Source organism: Polypterus senegalus, chromosome 16 (assembly GCF_016835505.1).
Source record: "Polypterus senegalus isolate Bchr_013 chromosome 16, ASM1683550v1, whole genome shotgun sequence".
Taxonomy (NCBI): Eukaryota; Metazoa; Chordata; class Cladistia; order Polypteriformes; family Polypteridae; genus Polypterus; species Polypterus senegalus.
The window spans coordinates 1,071,465-1,086,960 of NC_053169.1; the positions used below are offsets into that span (position 1 = coordinate 1,071,465).

General features: G+C 38.4%; 1 protein-coding gene across 4 annotated transcripts in view; it reads right to left on the minus strand.

Moving 5' to 3' along the window:
* LOC120516935 (protein spire homolog 1-like) overlaps positions 1-15,496 on the minus strand; it is a 91,073-nt gene that overhangs the window by 39,131 nt on the left and 36,446 nt on the right. For all 4 annotated transcript variants that reach the window (XM_039738955.1, XM_039738954.1, XM_039738957.1 and 1 more), the window contains exons 3-4: positions 5,107-5,346; positions 2,307-2,432 (exon numbers count right to left, since the gene is read on the minus strand). In XM_039738955.1, coding sequence (XP_039594889.1) covers positions 2,307-2,432; positions 5,107-5,346 — 366 coding nt within the window. The remainder of the gene's footprint in view (positions 1-2,306; positions 2,433-5,106; positions 5,347-15,496) is intronic.

Here is a 15,496-nt window from a genome sequence, read left to right on the forward strand (position 1 = left end):
GCCTCGGCAGAAATCAAGTGTCTTCACACCAGGCTACATTCTTCCTGTCTTCAACAGTTCAGTTTTGGTATACCTGTGCCTACCGCTGCCTCAACTTTCTGTTCATGGCTGACATGAGTGGAACCTGACGTGGTCTTCTGCAGTTGTGGCCCATCCACCTTAAGCTTTGATGTGTGATGTATTCACAGATGCTGTTCTGCTCATCACAGTTGTACAGTTACTGTAGCATTTCTGTCATTTCAAACCACTTTGGCCATTCTCCTCTGATCTGCTACAGTAAGACTAAATACTGCCAACCATCAAATGCGCAAAGTTTGCTCTGACACACACACCGTACCACCAGCTGAGCCTCAAGCGGTTTTGTGAGTGTCAGATTTTATCTGGACTTGCCGGAGACATGAGGTCCATTAGTGATCTTGGACTCCGCCCCTAGCCCCTCCTTTTATATCATAGTTGGTCCTTGACCCCTCCTATCAGCGTCTTAATCAGGTAGGAGTTGTGTCAGGGGTAAGGGTGTAAGGAGCAAAATTTGAAGTCTTTGTTGTAGCTTTGTGCATCCCACCTCTGCAAAAGCCACAGTGTTCTCATTTGGATATTGGATATTTCTGCTTTTTAGGATTTTTGGAATTCTGGTTTCATATTGAGCACTTTAGGAAGTTTTTGCCTGATTGTTAGTTTTTCAACTTAAGTGTTCTGGTAGGGTTTTGAACTATTAGTAAAACACATCTTATTTTTTATCTATATTTCATGGCTCCTGATTGGGTTTGCATTCGATCTTGGTTCATACTGCCCTCTATGTTTTGCCTTGGGAGAGGAACAGGCAGGTAGAATGACAGGACAGGATCAGGAGATGAACAGGACACAGTTTGGTCCAGATTTCCACAACTCTGAGTAAAAAAAAAGTACTCTTTGGCTCAAGTCTTAAATACACTTCCCCATAATTTCCACTGGTGTTCTTGAGTATGTATGTCTTTCTTTGTTGCATGGAGACCAGAACTGCACACAATACTCCAGATGTAATCTCATTAGTGTATTATATAGTCCGAGCATAATATCCCTTGATTTATATTAAAAGTTTTTAAGAAGCACCTTAACATTTAATTAGCGTTTTTAATGGCTTCTGTGCATTTCTTAGATCAGGGGTCCTAAGTTACCGTCCTGGAGGTAAGTTTTTATTCCAACCAGTTTTGTAATTAAATGTCAGGCTTGGCTTATAATGAAACTTGGTATGCAATTGTGCTGTAAGGGCTTTCATTCTTCCAAGATAAATCTTTATCACATTGCAGATTTTTCATTTTTTGAGAACATGATCTTTATGTTTTATGGTCCAGAGTAGATTTGTACCTTTTGGTCGTTCCCTTCTGTCTCATTTATTTCAAAACACTGTATTAATGCAGATACTTCATGATACATGTACACAGGTTTAAATGGATGAATGTTAGCTGGAGACCAGGTGGCTCCTTTGTGATTTCCACCTCATTATTAACTGATGGTCAATAAAGAAAACAGGCAACAATTAAAACATAATTGCAGCTGTGTAAAACTAAAATGTGCAGTTAAGGGCTCTGAATTGTAACAAATGAGTTAACGAAGACTAAGCCCAAAAGACATACTGCTTTATTAGCAGATAAACGGCTCTATTTAAGAAACTGATTAAACTGAAAACCTGCAGCCACTGCAGCCCTCCAGAATGTAAAATGTTATGTCAAATATAAACCCCTAAATCCATCTCAGAGGCTGCTTCCCGTAGGACAGTGTCTCCCATCTTGCATTTAAAACTGAGGTTTATTTTGCTCATGTGTAGCACTTTCCACTTTTTAATGGTTGTTGATGTGTGAGAGTAAAACAAAAAAAGTCATACAGAATTCCAGGAGAAACTTCTGGTTGTCTGATAAAATCAGAATCATGATGACCTTTGCCTACTGCACAGCCTCCCTTTCCTGGACATTCTAAATAAGCAGGAGCTAGGGTCGGGAGTAATAGCTTGGTAACACAGCAGTGACAACAAGTGCCACAACAAGATACTACGTGGAACATCAGCAATGTGCGCCATATGAATGGCTAGATTAGTCCTTCACACGATGTACACCTAAAGTTATATAGTCAAAAGCAAACTACTAATAACTTAATATGCTGTTTTAACTCAGTAGAATTTGCGATAAAAGTAAAATAAAAAAAATGTAGATCCTAAAGTTTTAAAACAGTCATGCTTCTATGTGTTGAAATTTAGGTAAAAACAAGAATTGTACACAAATGCACAACCACCAATATACACACACACACACACACACACACACATTACATACCTCTTTTGCATTTTTAATTTTTTCCAGGAAAGTGCTCAGCTCCTTAGTTTCAGCGTAGAGAGCGCGACAAACAGCCTGGTAGTGACTGGGAGCATCCAGGGGACTTGGAAGGTGCGCGGCGCATAACTGTGAATAAAAGTGAACCAGACATGAACTTTTATAGAAAAGGCAAAGCCCTTTTGGCATGTTTTACTGTTTATGGGGAAGAAAGTAACACAACATTTGCAACAGAACTCTGTCTAAACAAAAAGATAATCCAGTTAAGGAGCTAAAAATGTATTTTATGATCTACAAGCATACACACAAAAGAAGGCGGCCATATCGTTCTGTGTAGTGTAAAGTCAGCGGCCGCCTCTCCTATTTGCTCACTGACTTCCTGTCTATCTGGGCAGTGACTGCTTGTGCCAGCTTCTGCTGTTATATACACACATACATACACATTATTTACATATATATATATATATATATATATATACATATACATATATATATATATATATATATATATACACATACACACACATATATACACACACATATTATATATATTCATTAAATGGATTTTAAAATACTGCCAAGACATTAACTAGTGTTGCTAATGGCTTGAAATGGCTGATTTTTAATTTATTACTCACACAGGACTACAAAAGCCTCATTTTTAGCAGCAATTCCCTTCAGTTTCTTAATGGTCAACTCCTTTAGCTTATCCTTAATTAATTATCTTTAAATGTTAACTGGTTATTAGAGAAACATTTGTATTGCAGTAGCAAATCTGTCATTGTTTTCTTGGGTTGCATAGTACCGCAGTCCTGGGTTCAAAAATGGTTCCAATTAAACAGCTTTCTCAAGAAGTGTGTCAGTTTTCAGGGAAAAGGGAAAACTGCATCTAAGCAGAATCAAACTAACTATCTAACTCTCTAACAGAAAAAGTAGGGGAAGACTCAGATGCACCACTGCCTAAGAGGACAAGGACATCAGAGTGTGTAGAGTTAGGAACAAATGTCTTAGGGCCGATTTATACTTCATGCTCAGAACGCGTACGCGCCCGCATCATGGCTGCCACGCGTTCCCAGCGTTCATTTCACGCGTCCTCTGAGCAAGTCCTCAGAAATTAATGTGAAGCGTGCACGAGTTGCAGTACCAGCAAAAAGTCGGAGGGTGCAGTGTGCTAAAAGTCGGAGCGTGACGTCAGTGTCTCTGTTTACTATCTACATGTGGCAGAAAGCCTCTATGCAGATCCTACGGGATGAATGCTTCGATGTGGTGAAGCAAAATGCCGACATACTGTACAGATGCATTCGTGGTGCTTTTATATTCAAGCGTCGCATATTTCCAAACTTAATGATATTTTTTATTTTTGCAACTTAACAACAGCACCATAATGTATAGCGTTATATTTGAGCCACTGAGAAAAAAATAAAGGACACAGTGAAAATGTGTATTTTGTGATTAAAGTGGAAATTTCGGCTTTAACCTCGAAATGTCCACTTTAACCTGGAAGTTTACTTTATCATTAATGCAGACCATCGTAAACGTCATCCCAGATTTTAATCGCTACGAGCTTCTTGGACCTGACAGCAGCAGAAAGCAGCAATAGATTGCCACACAGAACAAATTAAATGTATGATATTCCAACTCTCTGCACATTTAGAATATTTACATTCATACTTGATATCACTTTCATGATGAAATGCATTAAAGTGTGTATGTTACATTTTACATATAATTTCATTTAAATAATGAATACTGTTAATAATTACACACATGGGGGTGTCACGGTGGTGGAGCGATAGCACTGCGGTCTCGCAGGGAGTTATTTTTCTGGTATTTCCTGCTTGTATTCCACACTGTGCTCCAGTTTCCTTCCAAAGATATGCAAATTTGGGGATTTGGTGCCACTAAAATGACGCTAGTGTATGTGTGTGCTTGTATTCACCTTGCGATGAGCTGAGGCCTCGTCAAGGGACTGTTTCTCACTCGTGCCCAATGCTTGCTGGAATGGACACATCCCTGGATTGATGGATTTAATCAATAAACATCCTTTTCAGAGATATTGCGGTAAGGTGTAATCGGAATTCAATAGGTATTCTAGGCAATTCACAACACAGAGAAGCCGAACATGTTCTCACCGTGATCACATCTTGCACTGCCACCTGGTGGATTCCTCCAGATTTACGTAAAGTACGCGTGCATGTATGAACACTACAACGCTTGTGTAGCAGGAGCGTCTGCTGCAGCATGCATCGCGTCACGTTAAGTATAACTCCGGCCTTACAGGTCCATCATGATGAATGGTGAAGATAAAATGCAAAATCATTATCTTTCTACAGCAAAAGCAATTGGAGCATTTTTGCTGAAATTTCAATAAGCTTCTAAAATCTTCCATTGTAAACATCTTTGACAAGTTATTTGAGCCATTCATTTTGAATTATTGTTTGCACAGACTTCAAATCCTGACATATACACGCAAGCAGAACGACATCACTCAGAAAGAGACAATGTTGTGTTCAGTGATGCCTAAAATGGTAAATCACTGAAGTTGAAATTCTAAACCATGTCACAAAATTAATAGTATATGGAGGAGGAAAGAAATAAATCTTTTAACGTTTACATCTTATGTTTAGTAGAATAATGCAAAACACCTGCCATAAAACAAAATTGTTTCCCACTACCTGAAGTTAACATTTCTTTGCCTTTCAGGTCTTTTATATTTTGGGTTCACTTGGCAAGGCAGGTAAAAAAACAAAATCCAGTAAGTTTATTATATCCTGGAAAAAAAGAGAGTTTATTTAATACTTACTTTGATAACATCCTTGTAGCCTCGCACAGTGACGCTTTCATCCGACTCCTTATTCTCTTCATCTTCCTCGTCCTCGGTTGCCTCATAGCCCTCATCTTGGCATGCATCCCCATCGTTCTCCACAACATTAGTCATGCAGTCAATTAGCTGCTCCAAGGGAGGACTCAATTCTCTCTCCTCATTGTTCCCCAAACCATAATCCAGCGCTTTATAGATTGTAATACCCAAGGACTCAATAACCTGAATGTAAAAACATAAAAACAGTAGCAGATGAGATTCTGGCTGAAATTGCATAAGCCGTACTGACACTCATTGACTTTGTGAAGTTATGCTTTGTAACAAATATTCAAGTGCAAATCAAATAAGTCAGAACATTAGGAGTCACTGGAAGGAAAACTGGCATCATTAATACAGATTTACCATTAACTTAAAATGTTGAGTGTGTTCCTGAACAATGTTGAATTTCTCTAGATGCAAATGTATCCAATTGTTTTGGTTAAGGAAACTTGAGATTCAGCAATGTGAAACAATCAATCTATGGCCAATTTTCAATTTCCTCAGTTAATCAGTTTAATCAACAGGGTGCTTGTCAATTTGTTCCGAACATAAGAAAACACAAAAGGAGCAGGAGGTGAGGTGATCATCGAAACTAAAGAAAACAGGGAACCAGGTGACTTATTACAAAACAAAATTGTTGTCAATGTAAATAGCCGAGTAAAACCATACTGATCTCCAAATCCAAATCATTAATCCAGAATTGAAGGCAAATTAGTGTTCATATTTGGAAAGTGTAAAAATTAAACAAAAAAAGAGACAGAACTTTTATGCTTTATCTTCAGTTTTGGATGTTGAGGACCACCTTACACTGGTTTAAATAACGCTGCACCTGTGACATCACATGGCGCAACCTCTGGGACACGCCCTTTAACAACATGCAGTCTCATCTCGGCAACAAAGCCAAAAAAAATAAAATAAAATCTAAAAACCCACTGCAAGAGAAAACTGAAAATAGTAATGAATTCTCTAAGATTAAAAAAATCAACAATCAAAATTAAAGTATCAAGAAAAATGCATTAAGCTCAGAAAGAAAATGAAAGAAATAGAGGCTAACATCACAAAATTACATTCCTACCTTCTTGTGTCTTTTGTTATGACATAGTCGTAAATGTGTCTTGTTGATTTTCTCTCAAAGTAAACGATAAGCTTCATTGTATTATAATAGAAAAGACTGAGAAAGAATGCCAAAATGGTGTTCTGCGGTTGTGAGGGTTAATAATAAAAACTGTAATTTCCTAAGATGCAGTAACTAGCACTACTGTCTTATAGCTCCAGAGACATTTGATTCCAGCCTGGGCATTGTCACTGTGGCATTTGTACTTTCCTCTGTGATGGTGAGGGTTTCATCCAGTTACTCTGGTTTTCCATTCACATTCCAAAGGCATCATGTTAAACTGACTGGTGACCACAAGCGTCCTCCAAGTAATGGAGTGTGTGGCCCTTGTGGGACACAGTAGTAATGTTAGATGGCTTTCAGAAATGTGAATGCGTAGTAGTTATTTACCATCAACTGATCAGCTTTAGTATTATCCTATAACCATAAAGCCCTCCTTTTGTTATTTACATAATCCTATGATACTGAGGAAAAAACTGGCGCAGCATCCAGGGGGTGCCAAATTGATGTTACGAAATTTTAGAATTAAATGTTTTCCATTCTTAAATGCACTAAAAAGTAAATAAAAAACATTTGCATACTCAGTCCATCACTCCATCAGTATGAGGATATCTTTTTCCTATGTTTTTTGTCTCTTTCTGATTTCAAAGCACGTATTAGTTCTATATACCCAACAGACAATAATGTATCCCCTCTACTACTCTAACATGCTTGACTCCCACCCAGAAACATTTTTGATGTTATTAAACAGGTGGCGCGACTGACATGAGGCATTAGGGTATCCTTGTCTGTCTAAGTTGCTGCAAAAGCCATTTCTGTGTGCCATGTGATTTGTGTTTATGTGTTTGATAGAAAATTGATTGGGCTGTGGTGAAGTATTCTAGTAGATGGCTGCAAAAGTCTAGACGTTTCCCCATCATATTTTCGTACGAATACATTGTAAGTAATGCAGTTTTTATAAATATATAATTATTTAGCTTTATAATTTGCTATATACTTTCTTTAAAATCATTTTTAAATGCGGAAAACAAATTTTTTCTTACAAAAACTAGTGACGGATTTAGATTTTAAAGAACACGAGGTGGCGTTATCATTTTCGGAGACTTTTATGAATTTTTTTCTTAAAATACTATTATTTTAAATACATTTCTAAATATAATATAAATATAAATAATATAAATATAATATAATACATTTTAAAATTTTCTTTCGCTTCATCATTGCATCTTGGCAAACAGGAGGGGGCGTGAAATCTTCTTTTGTCCCCGGGCGCTGAAAACCCTGGCTACGCCTCTGGAATCACTGTGCCACCATACTGCCCTAACAGTAACATAATACAGTCAAAATCATGTTATGTATACTACTGTTCTGGTCAAAAAGAGATTTTTATGTTAAATCAACTGAACTTTAGTGTGAAGATTAGGATTATTAATCTTTCCAAATCCTCTGCTAAATACATTTCTGGGTCTCCACACTTTATTTAGCTTTTTTACGTGAGCTTTGTAGCCCTTCTTGTAAGAGACTTGGGATGGTATCCGCATTTCATAAAGGTTTCATTATATGCGGAATTAACTGTGTAATCTTTATCCTAAACTTTGAGCTGCCAGAGATTTTCTTTGTGAAGTGAAGGTATCCTGGCACCACAGCCAAGAGGTCTAAGAGAGTTCAAGTCTTTCTTGTGCTTCTCACAGGGAGTTCTGTCAGAATACATACAGCAAGGCCGCACATTCCCATGAAATAATGTTTGATTCAGCCTTAATCAGTGGCTTTGATCAAGGCGCTTGCTGTAATCTGCTTATGTTCCATTTGCTGTTGTGAATTTGGGGAATGCACATGAAGTGACCCTGAAGTGGCTCTTTATTCATGGTATGCAGCAACTTGAATCCTGACTGATGATCTAAGTGAATTTGCGAAGAACTGAGAAAATGGACTGAAATAATATTTATATAAGAAGTGAAAATTATGACTGCTGCATGTTATTGAGACATTGTGTTAATATTAGAAGCAGACATAGTGGCTCGCAGACACATCTGTGCATTCATAGCGGATGATGAGGGGATCACAGTGACATCTCTAGAATTGATTGGAACTGTGCAAATTAGCGCATGTGGCCAATAATACCAGTAATAATAATGATTTATATTGATACGCAGTTTATACAGCTTATTCTGTACAAGGTCAAGTTGAATTGGAGTCCACTCCAGTAGTCTCAGATACTCTGAATGAACTGAATGTCAGTTTCTCACGGAGCTCATCGACAGACACTCATACTGGATCAGTTAAGACCTGCCGGTCATCCCAGCTCTGCGTGTTCAGATTGTGGTACATAACTCGAAGGATGATGTAAAACACAATCTCCATATGATGTCATTTGTCACGATACTGAGGTTATAACACAGTAGATTTTAAGTTACAAAAATATGGAAGAAAGTATTCAATTTATCCCATGTAAAAGTTCCAGTATGTCAAGTCAAGTTAGGTTTACTGTCATGTGCACACAGTAAAATCAAATTCTTACTTGCGGACTCTCCCAGGTAACTTTTCTGCTGGGTAGTCTAGTTTCGGCATCACAGATGGGCATGTTAGTTTAATTAAGTGAACGCAGGTATTTGCCCAATGCTGTACAGTGCGCTGCCATTCTATCCAGATTTGGTTCATGTCGTCTTCCTGATGCTGCCAGCTCAAACTTTTCCACAACTGACCTTCTCACTGGTCCACAGCCTGTTTTCTGATTTCTTATTAAATGTTACAAAATATTATGTTTTCTGTAACATTATCAGTGATGCAACATAATGTGTACAAACATTTGTCAAGCTATCATTCTCAGTGTGGAATGGACCTAAACAGACTGCTTTACGACTTAACTTTGGCTTGTCTGGAATTCCTCCTAAATGCCAAAAGGCACAAGCTGTCTTTTCAGAAGACATGCTGAATCATGGTTTTTGTGACGAAAAGCAACTTGTACATACTTGAAAATGGCCAAGACCATTACCACGCCTTCTCTGCAATAAATTCTGTTTGCCGTGCTTAAAATATTTTTAAATTTTCACTTCAGTTTTCATATAGCCTTGTTCATGTAATTTAACTGACATTCTGTAACTAATGCCTGATGGCACCTTTAATTTTAGATTTACTTCCTTAAGCAGCCAGTAACATTCCTACAAACTAACAATGGTAAGAAGAACAGGACAATGTAAATAATGATTGTCGTGTCTGTCATCAAGTTTGCTAATCGCTCAACTTAATCTCTTTCATTTTCTGTAATATGCACACCATAGATTGAGATATACATTTCACTTCTGAAGTATTATGTAGGGCGGCACAGTGGCGCAGTAGTAGCGCTGCTGTCTTGCAGTATGGAGACCCGGGTTCGCTTCCCAGGTCCTCCCTGTGTGGAGTTTGCATGTTCTCCCCGTGTCTGCGTGGGTTTCCTCCCACAGTCCAAAGACATGCAGGTTAGGTGCATTGGCAGTCCTTAATTGTCCCTAGTGTGTGTGTGTGTGTGTGTGTGTGTGCCCTGCCCAGGGTTTGATTCCTGCCTTGCACGCTGTGTTGGCTGGGATTGGCTCCAGCAGGCCACTTTGACCCTGTAGTTAGGAAATAGCGGGTTGGATAATGGATGGATGGAAATATTATGTATTCTGTAATGTACTCTCCATATTCCCTAATATCTACTTTATTTTTTGTTAATACTATACTATAATGCATACAATATACTTTAATAGAAATTTCAATTTCTGTGTTATATTATATTCTGTAATATGCACACTATAGACTGTTGTATACATTTAAATTCTATAGCATTATTTACATAATGTTCCCTCCATACTTTATATTTTTTATTTTTTTTACAATACTACATATTCTGTAATATGCACAATATACTGTAATAGTAATTGCAATTTCTATATAATACACTCTGTAATATGTATTGTATGCCATATAGTGCAATATACAATACTTTTGATTTTCTATATTATCTGTGATATTCCCACCATAATCAAAAATATTTATTTTCTGTAGCATAACATTCTGTAGTTTGCACTCTGTATTCTGTTACATACATTTAATATCAACAACAACAACATTTATTTATATAGCACATTTTCATACAAACAGTAGCTCAAAGTGCTTTACATATTAAAGAATAGAAAAATGAAAAATATCTGTTGTATTATGCATTTAGTAATGTTCCCACCATATTCCATAATATTGATTTTATTTTCTGTAATATGCATACCATATACTGTAATATACAGTACATTTCATTTTCTGGAATATTATACTGTCTGTGATATTCTCACCATATTCCAAACTATTTATTTTCTATAATAATATTCTATAATATGCCCATCATATTCTCTAATGCCTATTTTATTTTCTATAGTATTATGTTCAATCGTATTCCTGCCACATTCTACACTATTTTATTTTCTACTAATTATGTTATCTGTCACAGAAAGGTAATAGAATAAATTAAAAAATATTTGATATCTCTTGCCCTAAGTGTACTATCAGTGTTTCTCGTATACTTTTCCTTGGTAACCTCCTGTGTCTCAGCCTCTCTTGCTCGGTCACATTTCTGTAAAGCCTGCTCCTCAGACTCATTTCGAGGCCCCTTGCTCATCTCCGGATTACTTTCCAACTACCATCAATGGTTGACAGGCCCGGTTACCTGCTCTAAAAACATCATTTGTATTTTTGCAAATAGTTCCTGGGTTTAAAAGGGGACTCTTAGCTTCCTGATATACTTTTCCTGGGTATCCTTGTGTGTGTGTCAGCCTCCGTTATCTTGTGCTTCCAAAGTATACCAAAGTATATCTGGCCAATCAGGCCAACGCCAAACTGACCAATCACTTTACTCGGAGGGACTTGACACACGCAAAGACATTAGAGAGTTTTATTATATAGACAAAGATATTTTCCATAATATTGCAACCACACTCTGCACTAGCTTTTAAGTGTATATATTATTATATTCATTAATATCCATCCACCCATTTTCTAAACCAGTTTTACCCTGCACAGGGTGACAGGAAAGCTGGAGCCTATCCCACCAAGGCAGAAACCCACCATATTCTGCAATAATGATTTTCTTTTCTATAGTATTGTGTTCCATAATATGCCCTCCAAATTGTGTAATAAGTATTTTATTTTCTAAAATATTCTGCAATGGGGGCGGCACGGTGGCGCAGTGGTAGCGCTGCTGCCTCGCAGTTAGGGGACCCGGGTTCGCTTCCCGGGTCCTCCCTGCGTGGAGTTTGCATGTTCTCCCGTGTCTGCGGGGGTTTCCTCCGGGCGCTCCGGTTTCCTCCCACAATCCAAAGACTTGCAGGTTAGGTGGATTGCCGATTCTGAATTGGCCCTAGTGTGTGATTGGTGTGTGGGTGTGTTTGTGTGTGTCCTGCGGTGGGTTGGCTCCCTGCCCAGGATTGGTTCCTGCCTTGTGCCCTGTGTTGGCTGGGATTGGCTCCGGCAGACCCCCGTGACCCTGTATTCGGATTCAGCGAGTTAGAAAATGGATGGCTGGATGGATTCTGCAATGGACTATTTATTTCCTGCTGCAGCTCTACCCCTTTAGACATTACCTTCACCTGCCTTCTGCCCCGGGACCCTCCAATTTGGGTCAGGTGGTATGGCAACAGTTGCTATGCAGTAGTTAGATGATGGAGGGGCTGAGCCATAAAAGGGGTCTAAAATAACTCTGTCAATTGAGAGTTCTTGTGCTTGGTTTTTCTTTTTTTTGCCTGTTCTTGGTTATTTAGATTTGTTTTAATTCTGATTAGTGATTCTTTTCTGGTATGGATTCTGTTTTTGCTTTTGTCTTTTTGCCTTGTTTGATCTCTTTTTTCTTTTTTTAATCATTCTTGAGTCATTTTTACTTAATCATTACGTCTGTTTTATCAGGTGTGCACGGTCAGCCATGCCCTACCCTACCCTGTGGCATGTTGTCCAGTGCTTGCCCTGCCTGCTCTTGTCCGATACAGAGGCAGTGCTGGCAGGGCGTGATGTATGAGCCCGCCTTTGCCGGGGAAGCAAGCCGACATACACCTAATATTCAAGAATATGCACATCGGTTATATCTTTTGAAGAAACATTATAAACACCTTAAAACAGAAACTCATTGTACGCACTTACAACTATTTACGATTTGGGGCCACGTAAGATAATTAGCTTGTTTAGAGTCTGAAGCTTATTCCCTCGTCCACCGCTACCCAGCTCAGCAGATTCTGAATGATTGCCTACAGTAGCTCAGGCCGTGCTACACCAGCGTCTAAGAGATGATCAGATCCTTCCAGTAGCATCACTCCCACTCTCCTTTAACACCAGTTCTAATTTCTTTCCATCTTTACTGGAAACCGCTTAACTCGTGAGAAAGCTTTCAAACTGGCAGGCCTAAGGTGACTCTAAATTGGACTTTACATGGAATATTATGTAAACCTTAAATAAAATTAAATCTTTCTTTATAAAGATTTTCAAAATGTCAAGTGACATGAAATAATAAAAACACAGCCAAAGACAGATAAGCTCTGTTGAAAAGTCTCAGACACCCGCAGGCATTACTGTGCATGTTATAAATGTCATGAGTTCACTCACACTGATGCCAATAGCCAGTCCTCCATTTTTAAGTATATATTTTTATTTATTACTGCATAAATGAAAGATTCCTTTGCCAATGGTGACTGACAGGTGTAATTTACCTGACACACTGATTTTCTGTAACTGTGTTTTTAATTTAGAGTTACAGAGATTTGAGCCTATCCCAGCATCATTAAGAGGGGGGACAATTCAGCCTTCGTGAGGCACCAGTCACAAAAAGGCAAATAAAATGCTAGGCTGTACTGTAAATACTAGAATATAAATTAAGGAACATTATGCTTGGACTACCTGTATATAATGCACTACTGAGACAACATCTTCTGGTCACTGCAGTACAAAAGACATAGCAGCACTTGAAACTGTGCAGAAGAGAGCGACCTAAGGACATGTCCTACTGAGACAGACTCAGAAAATTAAACTGTTTAGACAAGCAGAGGCGGCTGTGTGGAGACCTAATCCAGGTCTTCAAAATCCTCAAAGGTACTGATGAATAAGATGCAGCAGAATTCTTTCTACTTAAGGTGAATTCGTACTTAAGGTTGCCACCAGTGTAACTTAAAGGGAAGTGCAATCGGGGCGGACGCAAAGAGTTGACGGAATCTGGAACAGACTACCAAGATGTGAATATCTGAAGCAGAAACCTTGACCATCTTTATATCTGGATGAGATATTGGGACAGCTTAGACTGACAGACACAATTTTCACATGCTTTAACAAGTCTGAATCCAGCCAAAATAACAGCAACTGCTAACACAGTGTTAACACATCATCTAGGTGGGTCTCAGTGTTTTTGGGTGGAGGCATAATGAGACTCACCTGAACTAAAACGCTGTCGCAGGCCTAACAAACACGTGTCACAGTATATACCATTAGCGTACCATTGAGCAGGTTGGCCAGCATTCTTTGGACGTGACTCGTTTTACAGGTACTAAGAAGTGTAAGTTGACCACATTGGCAGAAGGCACAGGCCACAGTAGACATGCTTGAATTCCTTCTTACATGGCTGGTGTGATGTAGAGCTTCCTGCCCTGGTAGTAATGTTTTTAAAATTATCAACCATTATTTTTAATGGAGACTCAAGTGCTTATTAAATGCAAACTGACCATTTTGCTCCTAAAAAAAAAAAAAAAAAACCAACAACATGCAGATTCTTCCAGTCTTGGCCAGTCTTTGCCTTTTCTGGTACAGATATTGTTCAGCTGGCAGCACGTCTGGCTCTCTCCATTTCCCACCCTGCTTATCAAATTCACAAAGGGGCCTGTGCCCACTCTAGAAGCAGTGGTCACAAGGTGGCAGATGGACATTAATTGTACAGGGCAGAAACTTTTTATTCGGGGGACCCAAATGAGAATATCAATACCATACTGGGACCGAAGAAAAGGATTATTAACATAATGACAGGAAAGCCATATGGAGACAACTAATGGCCATACAGTAAAAACCGTCTTCACTGGCTCCTTGTGTCTTACAGAATTGAATATAAAATCCTACTAATAACCTACAAAGCCTTAAATATCCTCGCGCCAAACGACATCAGTGACCTTCTCCATCACTATGTGCCTGTCCGCCCACTAAGGTCCTCTGACTCTGGTAATCTTGTTGTGCCCCACACTAATCTACACTCCATGGGTGACAGCAGGGCCTTCAGCTGTATAGTGAGTGCCCAGACTCTGGAATGACCTACCGAAATGAATCAGGTCAGCCGACTCCATGAATTCTTTTAAAAAACAACTTAAAACTCATCTGTTCAGGAAGGCTTTTAGCTCTACCTGACTTTATTAACCTTTTCTCAGTTTACCTCCATGTCAAGATGCTCAGGTAACCTGTATGTGTGTGCGAGACCATCAATCATGTTGTCTGTTGGGCTTTCTCTGAATTTACTGTCTTAATCTTCTTTATTTATTTATTTATTTATTTGCTTTGTACAATGCTATACACTGTATACCCTGCCGTTCTTTCTTATATTCTGCAAGTGCCTTGAGCATGGGAAAGGCGCTATATAAATAAAATGTATTATTTTTATTATTATTATTAAAAGTTCTTGTTCCCATTCAAGCATATTTCTCACATGATTATTACTAAAAGAGATAACAGAAAGCAATGTATTAGTAATAAAACAATAAAATATCATTCAAAATCTGAGACATATCATGGCCAGTGTAAATGCGTAAATTCTTCTTAATGAGTGTGGCACAATGATGTGAGGATTTTTTGAAGGGATCGTGTGAATGGTCACTTTATTTAGTCAAAGTGACTCGCTGAGCCAGATAGGAAATTATTTTTTGCCTACTTTATTCATCAGTGCTGTTTATTTACCGTTATTTCAATAATTTTTTTCAAGCGAGCCCCACCATTTACAATACATTCTTCTAAATAAGGTCACAAATTGGTTGGCATATTCTGGATTTCATTTAACAATTCAATAAGCTAAGTAAAAAAGCTTAGTCATGAAGCTAAACTATTCCTGAAAAATGTAGGCACTATTTGCATTTTATACTGGTGAGAGGATAAATCTTGATGAAGAATGCAGCGAATTCTGAAGTGTTTAATGCTACCAAAGGACATTGTAGTGCCAAATGCTGAAGTCCACTCTACAGCCCATCTCAAACCTTTTTGATA